This window comes from Pseudonaja textilis, chromosome 17 (assembly GCF_049901715.1).
Source record: "Pseudonaja textilis isolate UNSWEBS1 chromosome 17, rPseTex1.2, whole genome shotgun sequence".
NCBI classification, from domain to species: Eukaryota; Metazoa; Chordata; class Lepidosauria; order Squamata; family Elapidae; genus Pseudonaja; species Pseudonaja textilis.
The window spans coordinates 7,341,211-7,354,379 of record NC_142006.1 but is presented as its reverse complement, the minus strand read 5'-3'; the positions used below and the strand labels follow the sequence as shown (position 1 = coordinate 7,354,379).

General features: G+C 47.5%; 1 protein-coding gene across 1 annotated transcript; it reads left to right on the top strand.

Moving 5' to 3' along the window:
- Window positions 1-687: 687 nt before the first annotated feature.
- On the top strand, window positions 688-12,839 carry FAM78A (family with sequence similarity 78 member A). Its single transcript, XM_026712553.2, has 4 exons — window positions 688-798; window positions 1,845-3,453; window positions 5,022-5,821; window positions 10,844-12,839. Exons 3-4 carry the CDS (start codon window positions 5,484-5,486, stop codon window positions 11,370-11,372), a joined length of 867 nt encoding a protein of 288 aa, XP_026568338.2. The 5' UTR covers window positions 688-798; window positions 1,845-3,453; window positions 5,022-5,483; the 3' UTR covers window positions 11,373-12,839.
- The last annotated feature ends 330 nt before the right edge of the window (window positions 12,840-13,169 follow it).

Sequence of the window (13,169 nt, the reverse complement as noted above, 5' to 3'; positions counted from 1 at the left end):
GATGCGCACCACACTCTGCATGCTGCATTTGTGCGCACAGAGGGTTTTGGGAATGCTCTGTAACTTCTGCATTGGTAGAGGCAGATTCACAGCTGCTCGTCCCCAGGACCAAACCTCTCTTGGATGAGTCTTATCTCAACCGGCACCTTTCAGCCTGGCTTCTGTGCTCCACACCAGTTTATCAGCTTATCCAGAGGACCTTAAGCTACCAAGGCAGGTCACTCTGAATCGTGAAAGGGGGCGGGGGAAGAGGGGGAGAGAGAATATCCTTTTAGCTTGTCTTGCTTGCTGCCAACAGTACATCAAGAGATGGAACTGAGCCAAGGTCATGCAGCCAACCGTGGGGCACTAGGACCCAGCCATCTCTTAATCCCACACCAACACCACACAGCCAGGCACCTCGGGTTGCACACATCCCACATCCGCAGCCACAACTCGGAGGCAAACACCAACACCGCCGCCACAAAAGATAACAAGCTTTATTCTACAAGGGCGATGGAGGGGGGAACGCTAAAGCGGAATTCAGACTACAATACCCAGCATCCCTCAAACTTGGAAAGCACTGCCTGGCGCTTTCAAAAGTGCTGCAGTTTGGAGATGGGGGGGTGGGGGGTGGAGGGGAGAAAGGAGAGAGGGAGGGAGGGAGGTTGGCCGTCCTCCTGTTCGGGATTCCGCGTCAGGGCGCACAGCCCCAGAGGGGGGCGCCGCGTTGGCGTTCAGGACGGACTGCACCTATCAAGTTGCCAATGAGGATAAAACAACCTGCTGGCTTACGAGAGGCCCCGAAGTGGTCAGATGGTAGATAGAGAGATAGGATAGATAGATAGATGATAGATAGATAGATAGATAGATAGATAGATAGATAGATAGATAGATAGATAGATAGATTAGAGAGATAGAGAGAGATAGAGAGAGATAGAGAGATAGATAGATTAGATAGAGAGATAGAGATGAGAGAGAGATTAGATAGAGAGATAAATAGAAAGATTAAATATAGATAGATAGAGATATATAGAGAGATAGTGATAAATAGATAGATAGATAGATAGATAGATAGATAGATAGATAGATAGATAGATAGATTAGAGAGATAGAGAGAGAGATAGAGAGATAGATAGATTAGATAGAGATAGAGATGAGAGAGAGAGAGACAGACAGACAGACAGATGAAAGATAGAGAGATAGGATCGATGATAGAGAGATTAGATAGAGAGATAAATAGAAAGATTAAATATAGATAGATAGATAGATAGATAGATAGATAGATAGATAGATAGATAGATAGATTAGAGAGATAGAGAGAGATAGAGAGATAGATAGATTAGATAGAGAGATAGAGATGAGAGAGAGAGAGACAGACAGACAGACAGATGAAAGATAGAGAGATAGGATCGATGATAGAGAGATAGAGAGAGATAAATAGAGAGAGAGAGAGATAGATAGATGATAGATAGATTAGAGAGATAGAGAGAGATAGAGAGATGATAGATTAGATAGAGATAGAGATGAGAGAGAGAGACAGACAGACAGACAGATGAAAGATAGAGAGATAGGATCGATGATAGGAGATTAGATAGAGAGATAAATAGAAAGATTAAATATAGATAGATAGAGATATATAGAGAGATAGTGATAGATAGATAGATAGATAGATAGATAGATAGATAGATAGATTAGAGAGATAGAGAGAGAGAGATAGATAGATTAGATAGAGAGATAGAGATGAGAGAGAGAGAGACAGACAGACAGACAGATGAAAGATAGAGAGATAGGATCGATGATAGAGAGATTAGATAGAGAGATAAATAGAAAGATTAAATATAGATAGATAGAGATATATAGAGAGATAGTGATAGATAGATAGATAGATAGATAGATAGATAGATAGATAGATAGATAGAGAACAGAATAAGAGTTGGAAAGGACCTTAGAGGATGATGGATGGATGTAGGTAGGTAGGTATGTAGACAGATATATTTTTTTTCTTTTGCAAAAGTTTGTTCGCCGGTGCAGCCCATGAAGCCCGGGGAGGGACGGGGGGCGGACTCCTGCCCTTCACCCCCACTCGCCTCTTTGCCCGCTGCCCGCCTAGGGAAGGAAGGCAGGGAAAGAGGGCGAGGCGCGCAAGCAGGGCGCAAAAGAGCCTGCACCCCAAGCTGCCGCCCCGATCCCCTGCTCCACGAAGCAAGAGAAGGCGAGGGCAAAGTCATCGGGCCTCAGGATTGCAGCGCGCACCTCTCTAGCGCGCGGCTGGGAAGGACGGGGTGCCGCCTCCGCCGCCTTTGCGCGGAAGGTGGCTGCGGATCCAAGCCAGCCGCAGACGCGGGCTGCTCCTTGGGGAAAGAAGGGGGGGCATTCCTTCCTCTTCCCAGAGGGAGTAGGGGTGGGGGTGGCCAAAAGGACGACCCGCTTATCCGGGCGCCTTCCTCCTCTCCGGCAGCCTTGAAAAAAAAAAAAAAAAAGCGGAAGGTGGCGCGGTCGGTGCGCAAGCTTGCCAGAGCGAGGCAGTCCGGAGATCCCCGGAGCTGGAGGAGGAGGAGGAGGAGGCTGCACGGGGCTGGATGAAGGGCAGCGTAGGGACGAGCCAGCCAAGCCAGGGAACTGCCCGCCCCGCGCCGCCGAGGACCCTCTCCGCGGCCGGCGGAGGCGGTCGCAAGGCGAAGAAGAGCAGAAGACGCACCGGCGCGCGGGTCCTCGCCAAGAGCCAAGCTTCCTTGCGCCTGGCTCCCCCGCCGCCGCCGCCGCCGCCGGGGCTGGCTAGACCCTGCAAGGCAGCAGCAGGAGCAGGAGAAGCAAGGCAGAGGCCAGCGAGGAAGAGGAGGCGAGGAAGAGCCCGGCGCCTGCAGCTTTCCAGCTGCGGCGTTGGCCGGGTGCGAGAAGGACGCGGAGACGCGCAGAGAGACGGAGGGCGAGGAGGAAAGCGCCGCCGGGGAGGGGGCGCCAAAGAGGAGCCCCAGCACGGCTGCTGGTCGCCGGGGGGCCGCTCCCCCCACCTCCACCACCTCCCCAGCCCCTCTTTCAGGTGGGGGGCCCCCTCCGCGGGTGGGGGGGGCGGCTGGGGAGAACGTGGCGGGCGGCGATTGTGATGTGCGCCGCGCGGTCACCAAAGGCGCGATTGATGCGCAAGCGAGTGGCGGCGCTGGGGACACACTAGGGCGCTCAGCAGCCGACGGTAGGGAGCCAGCGTGGGAGCCTCAGACCTGGTTTTTTGGGCGGGTAGGGGTTTTAAAATAAAAAGAGAGAACGAGACAGAAGGGGCGAAAATAATAATAATAATTAAGAACCCGCCAGAGAAGGAGAGAGAGAGAGAGAAGGGGGTCCCCCCCAAAAAACCCAAACCAACAAACCAACAACAACCCACGAGAGAGAAAAGTTGAAATCAAACTTTTTCCGCCTGGCCTGCCAGCACCCCGACTTCGCTTTTGGAGCAGATCGATCGCGTGGGAGATTTAGGTGGGTAGATGCTGCCTCCGAAAAGAAAACCACGCGGGACGATTTCGATGAACGTGTAAATTGCCTTTTGTGTGTGTGTGGTGGTGGGAAATGGGGTGGAATTGTCCACTGGTGATGGGGGACTTGGTGAAAAGCTGGATATTTCGGAATCTCTGGGAACTTTGAAAGAAGGAGGTAGAGATCATTATTACAATGATTAACACTATTCCTGCCCAAAGGTAAGTAAAGGCATGAAAGACTCTGGCAAGATCTCATCTTGGGCCAGAAGGAAGCTAAATTCTGAATCAATGGCTCTTGAGAGGAACGGTTTGCATCCATTCTCTCTCTCTCTGTCTCTCTCTCTCTCTTTTTGTGTGTGTGTGTGTGTGTGTGTGTGTGTGTCCTTCCTACCATTTTACGGATGTGACTACAGGAAGGAAGGACATGTGTTTCTGTTAACTTAAGAACTCCTTGGAGGGCTTGGTTGGCCTCGCTAAGCTTGTTTCTAAAACAGTGTTTGTAACCTGGACACTTCACAGCAAACCCACAAATTGTGACCCACCTTGAAAACTAGTGCAGATTGTAGTGACAGATTTGGAGAGTCAAAACTGGACTTTGGATGATTAAAACTCCTGTAAGTTTTAGTAGCCTTTATTGATTGTGGCCCTAATTTCTCTCTCTCTTTCTCTCTCTCCCTCTCCTCTCTGTTGTCTACTATTGATCTATCATTCATCATCAATTATCTATTCTATCTACTATCTCTGTTTCCCTCTATAGATCATCTATCATATCTATAGTGCTGTAAAGCACTATAAAGCGGTATATAAGTAAGTCTAAGTGCTATTCCTATCTTATATCTTATCTACCCATCCATCATCCATCTATCTATCTATCTATCTATCTATCTATCTATCTATCTATCTATCTATCATCTCCTTATCTATTTCTTCTAGCTGTCTCTGTCTGTCTGTCTGTCTGTCTATCTATCTATCTATCTATCTATCTATCTATCTATCTATCTATCTATCTATCTACGGGTATCTATCAATCAAATTTATTTGCCACTCATCTTATGGTTCAGGCAACTCTTTAGCCAGGAATTAGGTACTGCATGCTAATATATACCACATATTTCCTAATATTTCCATGTGGAGCTCATCTCTTATTTTCCATTACAGTTACCAAACAGGGCAAACTTTAATTATTTAATTTAATTTTTATTGAATTCATTTGAATGCTTATATTCCTTTGTGCAATGTTTTTAGCTTTTATTCTGTTCTTTTTACTTGTGGTAAGCTGCCTAGAGTCTCTGTTTGGCGAGATGGGCGGCATATAAATTTCATAATAAATAAATCTGCGGGGCCAGAAAACTGTGACTATTTTTGAATGGTGCTTTTTTTTTTTTTTACACCTGGGCAAATGTTTTTTAGTAGCTGAAAAAGAAGATAAATAAGAGACAATGGGTTAAATATGCCAAAACTGACCAATTTGGGTTTTTGTTTGAATGATGTTTGGGAAAATAAAATCTCTTTGGCTGTTTCAAAAACAAAATCGAATTAATGCTTTTTTTTTTTTTTGCTTTCCTGAAGGGGAAGTTATGAATGAATCTCCACCAGGAAGCGAAAACTTGAAGCCGTCAACGAGAAACTAGAACCTCGAGCTGAAAGAGACACATTTATTCTTCGCCTTCATCTTGTTTTAAAAGATTAAAACCAGAAGAGAAAGATTAAAAACAAAAACAAAAACACAACCCAAAGAAATTTATCAAAGGAAATATAAGGCCAGTTGATTGTAACTCACTGATCAAGGAATCGAAGCCAGCTGGATTTACACACATACACACACACACACACAAAATCAAGCAAAAGTGGATTATTAGCTTTGCCTCTCCTCCCTTTGGAGCAAAAGCCGTGGATTTGACTCAGTGGCACAGAGAAATTTAACCCCTAGGGCAAAAGAAAAAAAAGGAAAGAAGAAAAGAAAAGAAATTGATTTATCCAGCCTGCCAGAAACCGGTCGAGGGCTTCTAATGAGAATGTATCTTCTATCCTATGGATATCAGTTTTGAATTGACCGATGAAGAGGACTGTTGGTGCCTTCTGGCGATCGTGCTGGTACTTTGGGCCATGGGCTGTATCCAGAGCATCAGCTGCAAGGCGAAAGGCTTTCGGGAAAGCATCACGGTCCTGGAGATCAAGACCTCCATTGACCCCGTCCCCACCAACATCGACGAGTCGTCCAGCGTGGTGTTGAGGTACCGCACCCCGCATTTCCGCGCCTCGGCTCAAGTCCTGTTGCCTCCCGTGCCCAAAAAGGAGACCTGGATTGTAGGCTGGATACAGGCTTGCAGTCACATGGAGTTTTATAACTACTACGGCGACCATGGCATGTAAGTGACTTGTCTTTTTTGGGGGGTGGGGGGAGGGTCTGGACTAGCGCTGTTTGCAAGACAGGCTGCCTCTCTGCAGGATTTTTTATTATTATTATTATTTTTGCAGGATTTATACGTTTGGATTTATTGAAGGGGTAATGCAGTGTTTCTCAGCCTGGCTAATTTTAAGATGGACCGAGTTCAATTCTCAGAACTGCTGAGCCAGCATGCTTTAAGATACATAGAGGAATGCTTTCCGGGGAATTCTGGGAGTCCAATTCCAGCCAGCCTAGAGCGACTAAGATTGATTGATTTAACCCATGAGACTCTGCAAATATATTCATTTACACATATAAACTAACTTTACTTAGGGGCAGATTTGATTCCCACAATTCCCCAGTCAACATGCTTTAAGACGAATGGATTTCAATTTCCAGAATTCTCTAGCCAGCATGTTTTAAGTTGAGTAGATTTCAACTCCCAGCATTCCTGAGCTAGCATGCTTTACAATGGGTAGATGTCAAATCCCAGAATTCTCCAGTCAGCATGCTTTAAGATGCATGGACTTCAACTCCCAGAATTCCCCAGTCAACATGCTTTAAGATGCATGGACTTCAACTCCCAGAATTCCCCAGTCAACATGTTTTAAGAGCTAGCATGCTTTACAATGGGTACATGTCAAATCCCAGAATTCCCCAGGCTAAATGCTTTAAAATGCATGGGCTTATCAGAATTCCCCAGCCAACATGCTAGGAATTTTGGGCAGTTGAAGTTCACACAGCCTTAAAGCATGCTGGTTGGGGAATTCTAAGAGTTAAAGTCCACCCATCCTCAAGGTGGCCAGTTGTTGAGAAACACTGACCTGGCGTATTGTGCAAAGCCAGAGGAAATGTAGATTCAGTGTGTGGAAGAGTGTGGAGGGTGAGGGAATGACAGAGTTTTGCACCATCAACCTATTGTCATGTTAACTTCCTTTTGGTTAAACACAAGAAACCTCTGGAGAACCAATTTGACTGAGAATCCAAGAATCCTCCCCTGCCAGGCCTGTTAAAACTCACAACTGTACAACAGCTGCTCTTTCCTTCGAGCAGCCCTGCGTGCACACGCACTGGGCACAGGCTCCTCGGGGGCCTCCTCATCATTGCTGCCAGCCTCCACAATCTCCGGAGGCAGCACTCCACTCCCTGATGGTCCTGGCCCCATCCCTGCATCACACGCAGGGCCCTCACCTGAGTCCTCACTCTCAGCTGTCCGCACCTGCTGCTGGCAAACCATAACAGCTCAAGGCAGAAGACTCTATCCCATTCTGGACAAATGGATGTCCAGGGTTTAGCCTCCACTCCTCTTATTTTTCTTGCTCGCCTCTTCTTCCTTTTGTGTACATGGTGGTGACTGGTGACCAGAATTGGATCTGGTTGAGGTTGAACTTAGGAGTTTATGGCACTCGAAGCCAGATCTAGCATCAGCCAAGGCTCTAGTCCCTTGTGATGCTGAATTAAATCGCCCTGGAGATGAAGGAAACGCCTTATCATTGCCCTCATAAGCCCTTGTGGGCACTCTTCCAGCCTTTTTCAGCTCAAGATTGTCTGAAGCGCAACCATACTTAGCTTTACTTGGGCACGCTCAGGCATGGCAGGAATGCTTGAAGCGCTTGACATCTGGCTGGCAGTTAACACAGGAAGTAAAAGAGGAAGCTTGCTTCGAGTAGACCAGCCTTACCAGCCCAAGAGCAGAAAGGGAAGTTCAAAACAGCAGGCGTTAAAAAGAAACAACCATCTGCAGAAGAAGATTAGGCCCTTTTTTCCTGTTTAAATCTGGCCTGGTTTAAAAAAAAAAAAGATGTTTGAGACTCTAGAAAGAGTGCAGAGAAGATCAATTCAGACGATTAGGGGGCTGAAGGATAAAACATACAAGAACCAGAGGTGGGTATTCAGCAGGTTCTGACCAGTTCTGGAGAACCGGTAGTGGAAATTTTGAGTAGTTCGGAGAACCAACCAATCCCACCTCTGACTGGCCCTGCCAACCCCATCTCTTCTCTGCCTCCCAAGTCCCAGCTGATCGGCTGGGTCTCCTTTGGTTGCCCTGCACAGGAGAACGGAGCTGGAAAGCAGGTTAGTGGGGTGGGGAGGGAAGGGGGATTTTGCAGTAACCTTCCTCTGCCACGCCCACCAAGCCACGCCTGCCATGCTATGCCCACAGAACTGGTAGTAAAAAAAAAAAGAATTGAATCCCACCACTGAAAAGAACGGTTGCTGGAACTGGGTATGTGAAAAGAAGGACCAAGGGGGACGTGATGGCAGTCTTCCAATATCTCAGTGGGCTGCCCCCCAAAGAAGAGGAAGTCAAGCTGTTCGCCAAAGCCCCTGAAGGCAGGACAAGAAGCAATGGATGGAAACTGATCAAGGAGAGAAGCAACCTAGAACTAAGGAGAAATTTCCCGAGAGCCAGAATAATTAATAAGTGGAAGAACTTGACTCCAGAAGATGTGAATGGTCCAAAAATGACTGGGCAGCCATTAGAAGACCTCCAACATCCGCTGAAAACAGTGATTGATATGACCAATCGTTACACTTACGACCATTTGCAGCATCCCCAAGGTCACGTGATCTAAATTCAGAGACTTGGCGACTGACTCATAGTTACGCCCCCGGGGGTGGGGGGTCAACGCCATCCCCTTTTGAGACCTCCTCACAAGCCAAGTCAGTGGGGGAAAGCAAGCCCACTCCACAAAGGTGTGACTAAACTCAACGACGTGCATGCGATCCACTTAACAACGGTGGCCAGGAAAGGTTGCAAAATGGGGCAGAGCTCACTTTGCGGAAGGGTCCCTGCTTGTCGTATAGGTTCCTGTTTGGAGTTGCACGTACCCTGGGGAGGAAATGCCAGAATAATCACCCAAGAAGGCCACGCCATCCTTCCGGGGGGAGGAAGGGGGGGCTCGGTCTCAGCCACGGCCAGGCCAAAGGGTCATTCAGAATGCCTAACGAGACTTCCTAAATTTGCAGAAACGGATGAGTTTGGAAGATAGGAGAGCGAGCGAGGGGCTTTTGCTTCCGCCGATGTGCATGCAAGGCACAAGGGAAGTCGGTTAGCAAATAGCATGGCTGGCTCTGCGGGGGCTTATGGTAGGGTGGACCCAGCTGTTTGGGTTTTTTTTTGTTGTTGTTTGAGCGAAATAAACCAAGATGCTCCTCCTTGGAGGCAGCTCGTGTTCGCTTGCTTTCCAGGCGGCAAACCCACCGATCCCCATCTGCAGGTCAAGGAAAGCCACCTGGCAGGGGCCGAGTTCAGAGGGTGGGCATGGCTAGGAGGAGGGCTGGTTAGCTGATGGCCACCCCTTTCCTGACCTAAGAGGTTGGACTGAAAGGCATCGGCTTTCGTGGAGCAGCACGCCTCCGATGCTCAGGCAGAGTTGTTACTTATTTATTTGGCGTTTCTTTTATTTATTTAGCAGGTTGCTTGCGGCAGGTCACGGAAGCTTCTGCCTTTCAAATAACACCTGACCGATATATATATATATATTTATGTCCCTCTGGTTTTGACACACACTCTTTGTCTCTCTCACACAACACACAGTCACAAACAGAAACGATATCTATCTCCCCCCTGCCCACACTCACTCATCCATGTCACCTGTCTGTCTGTCTGTCTGTCTAGCCATGCATCCATCCAACTATCATCTCCCTCTTTCTCTTTCTCTCTAGCTCAGCTATAACATAGTGGCCGTGTTTGAACAAGCTAAGCTCCTTGGCTGCGTTTGGAAACTAGTCAAGGAGAGAAACAACCTTGAACTAAGGAGGAATTTCCTTACAGTGAGAACAATGAATCAGTGGAACGACTTGACTCCAGAAATTATGGCTGCTCCATCACTGGAGAAATTATGGCTGCTCACAAGAGACCGGACAGCCATTTGTCTGGAATGGAATAGGGTTTCCTGATGAAGCAGAGGGTCAGACTAGAAGGCTCCCGGGGTCCCTTCCAAGTCTGTTATTCAGTTATTCCAAGTCTTCCAGTTTATTACTTCAAAATTGAAAAACTGGATAGAAAACTGAATGTAGAATAGGGATCCATCCTGGGAGCCTTCCAGTACATCACTTTTTCCGTCCACACTCAAAGTGTCGCTTGCAACCATGGGGCACGTATGTGGTAAAGCTTTTGTAAACTGTTGTCCTTTAAAATAAATGAAAGTCTGGTGTTTAGTCATCTGGGAAGCTATTTTGAGGTTGTGATGACAAACGGAGAATCGCTCCTTTGCAAGACACATCGCTTGGCTTTCAGCCACCGCTTTGGATGGCTGTCAAAGAAGATTAGGGAGGTCGAGAAAATTGGTCTATCAGTCACTGCAGGCTACGGCTAGTTTGACTGTAGTTTGCTGAATAAGCCACCATTGGTGGTTTTGCTGCATCCATTCGAGGCGCAAGTGAATCAACTAGCAGTTCCAACCAACGGTTAGAACACTCCACTCTACTCTACTCTACTCTACTCTACTAGATGCTTAGGATATTAGCCAATGAGTGTTAAGTCAAGATCGGGTTTCTCATCTAAGACATGTGGACTTCAACTCCCAGAATTCTCCTCTGATGACAGGAGGATTCTGGGAGTTGACGTCCACACGTCTTAAAGTCGCCATGGCTGACGAACATTGATCAAGATGGCCCTTCAGGCTCAAAGTTAGCATGTCTTTCAAAACAAATTTCCGTTGCTAAGCAAGACAGTTAAATGATTTCCCCCTCACCCATTTTATGTCCTTTCTTGCCACGGTTGTTAAGTGAATTGCTTCGGTTGTTAAGTTAGCAATGCGGTCTTTAAGTGAATCCAGCTTGTCAGAGGTCGCCAGAGGGGATCACGTATTTACACAGCCGTCATAAATACGAGTCATTTGCCAAGCATCTGAATTTTGATCACGTGAACATGGGGGATTCCTCCCAAAAAACTAAGCCCAACCATGTAGTTTCATAGCGAAGCCTGTGGATCGAGCTAGTCCTAAATTCTAACTACCTTCTTCTACCTGGTCCTTCTTTCTCGCTTTCTGCCACCCAGGTCAAGCTGGGAGCTTCCTGACCTCCTGGAGGGCAAGATCCAAGCCATCAGCGACTCAGACGGCGTCAACTACCCCTGGTATGGCAACACCACCGAGACCTGCACCATCGTAGGTCCCACCAAGAAAGAAGCCAAGTTCACCGTCAGCATGAATGACAATTTCTACCCCAGCGTCACCTGGGCTGTCCCAGTGAGCGACAGCAACGTGCCCAAGCTGACGTGCATCCACCGAGACCAGAGCTTCACCACGTGGCTGGTGGCCACCAACACCACCACCAACGAGATGGTCATTCTTCAGACTATCAAGTGGCGGATGAAACTGGGCATCGACGTGGAGCCCAGCCATCCCCTCGGGCGCCGGGCCAAGCTGAGGGAACCTTCTGCCCAAGAGCAGCCCCAAATCCTCAGCAGGAACGAGCCCATCCCACCCAGTGCCCTGGTCAAACCCAACGCCAACGACGCCCAGGTCCTCATGTGGAGGCCCAATGACGGGCGCCCCCTAGTGGTGATACCCCCAAAGCGTCGGTAATCGGAGCCCCCCTGTGGCAAGGGGGGGGTAGGGAGGAAACAAGAGGAACGGAGAGGGGGGAAAGAAAAGAAGAAGAAAAGAAACACTTCGTATTTAAGAGAGAGAGAGAGAAAGAGAAATCAGCAAAAACAGAGGTGCACTTTTAAACTCATTTATCAGAAAAAAAAGCAAATCAAAATGCAGCCATTCTGCCTTGTCCCATCAGAACGGATTTCACTGTGCTCGCCAAGGTCAACTTTAAGGACTGCCTTCAAGATTTCTAGCCTGGTTGTGTGTGTATGTGTGTGTGTGTGCGTGTGTGAGGGGAGGGGAGGGAAGGGGGATTTGGGTTGTCTGAGTCCCGATGCCTCCGCTCTTACTTCCAGGTTTTTAAAAATTTGCTTTTTTCCTCCCTTCGGTGGTTATTTGATGTTCTGTCGGGTGGGTTTAAGGCTGGCGGGTTCTGGAGAAAGAAAGAAAAAAAGTGAGTTTTATTTGGAGGAGGGGGAAAGAGAAAAGAGGGGTGGGAGGCATCGGTTGGGAGGGAGGGAGGGAGGGAGGAAAGAGAAAGAGGAAAAGGAGGGAAGAAGGAAGGAAGGAGAGGAAGGAAGGAAAGGGAGGGAGGGAGGAGAGAAAAAGAGAAAGGAAAAGGAGTGAGAAAGGAGAGGAAGGGAAGAAAGAGGAAAAGGAGGGAAGAAGGAAGGAAGGAGAGAAAGGAAGGAAGGAAGGAAGGGGTGAATGAATGTGGCAGAGTGGGTGCTGCCCATATGCGCACTGTGGCTTTCCGTGGACCAGGGCGTGGATGATGGGTTGAGAGTGGTGCCTGTTCCGTTTTTGGTTTTGTTCCCTAAAAGCCAAGTTGTGCGGCCTTACACGTCGACAACGTTTGCTTTGCGTTGCCAAACATTTGCCTTAATCTGCATTTGGGTCTCCGTGAGTCTGTCAGGGAGGAGGAGGAGGAGGAAGAGGAGGAAAAAAAACCAGCAAGGAATTGTGTTCTCTTTTTGTTTTTAATGTGTGTGGCAGAAGCTTTACTGTAAGGAGGGGACAGGAATTGTTTAAAAAGACACCCCTTTCCACCCCACTACCCCCAAAACGGTCTTGTTTCTGTCCTGGGGTTGAACACAGGCTGAAATATCGTTTCATCCTAAACTGCATCCTTTGAACTTCTGCCTGTTGCAGAAAGCCAGGCCCTTGCTACACAGTCTCTCATCCCATTGTTGATTTAGTGGCCTGTAAAGTTTGATTCCAGTGGTTTTTCTCAAACACTTCTTATTTATTTTCCTCCCCCCACTGTTTTCCTCTAAAAAAAACCACAAGAAGACACTTCCATTTTCTTTGAGGAGGACTTCTTTCCCTTTAAATTAAACAATTCCTGTTTAGAAATTCCCCCTTGTCCAGCTTCATGCCAGGCACAGCCCAAATAGCCTCTTTGTAGTTTTGCACAGAGCAAAAAGCCCTATTTTTTTTAATTGAAAAAAAGAAAAATAAGGGGAAGGAATCAAAATTGAAAGCCTCTCTGCCCTGTATCATTTAGGAGAACAGAGATCCAGGATGCAGAACGATCCAAAGACAGTTTAGCACTCACTGTGCCCAAGTAGGAATAGCATAAGGGATGCCAACCAGCAGAGAACAAACTTTGAATTAATTAATTAATGGTGGGAGAGAGCTGGGCTTTTGGGGGGGTAAATGTTTACAGAACAATACGGAAATATGCAGACTATTTTTCTTTTGCCGAGGAAAAGAGCCCAGGGAGAAAACTTACATCAAATAATCAGTGTGATGCAGAAATGTCGGCTTAAACTTGATGTTATTTTT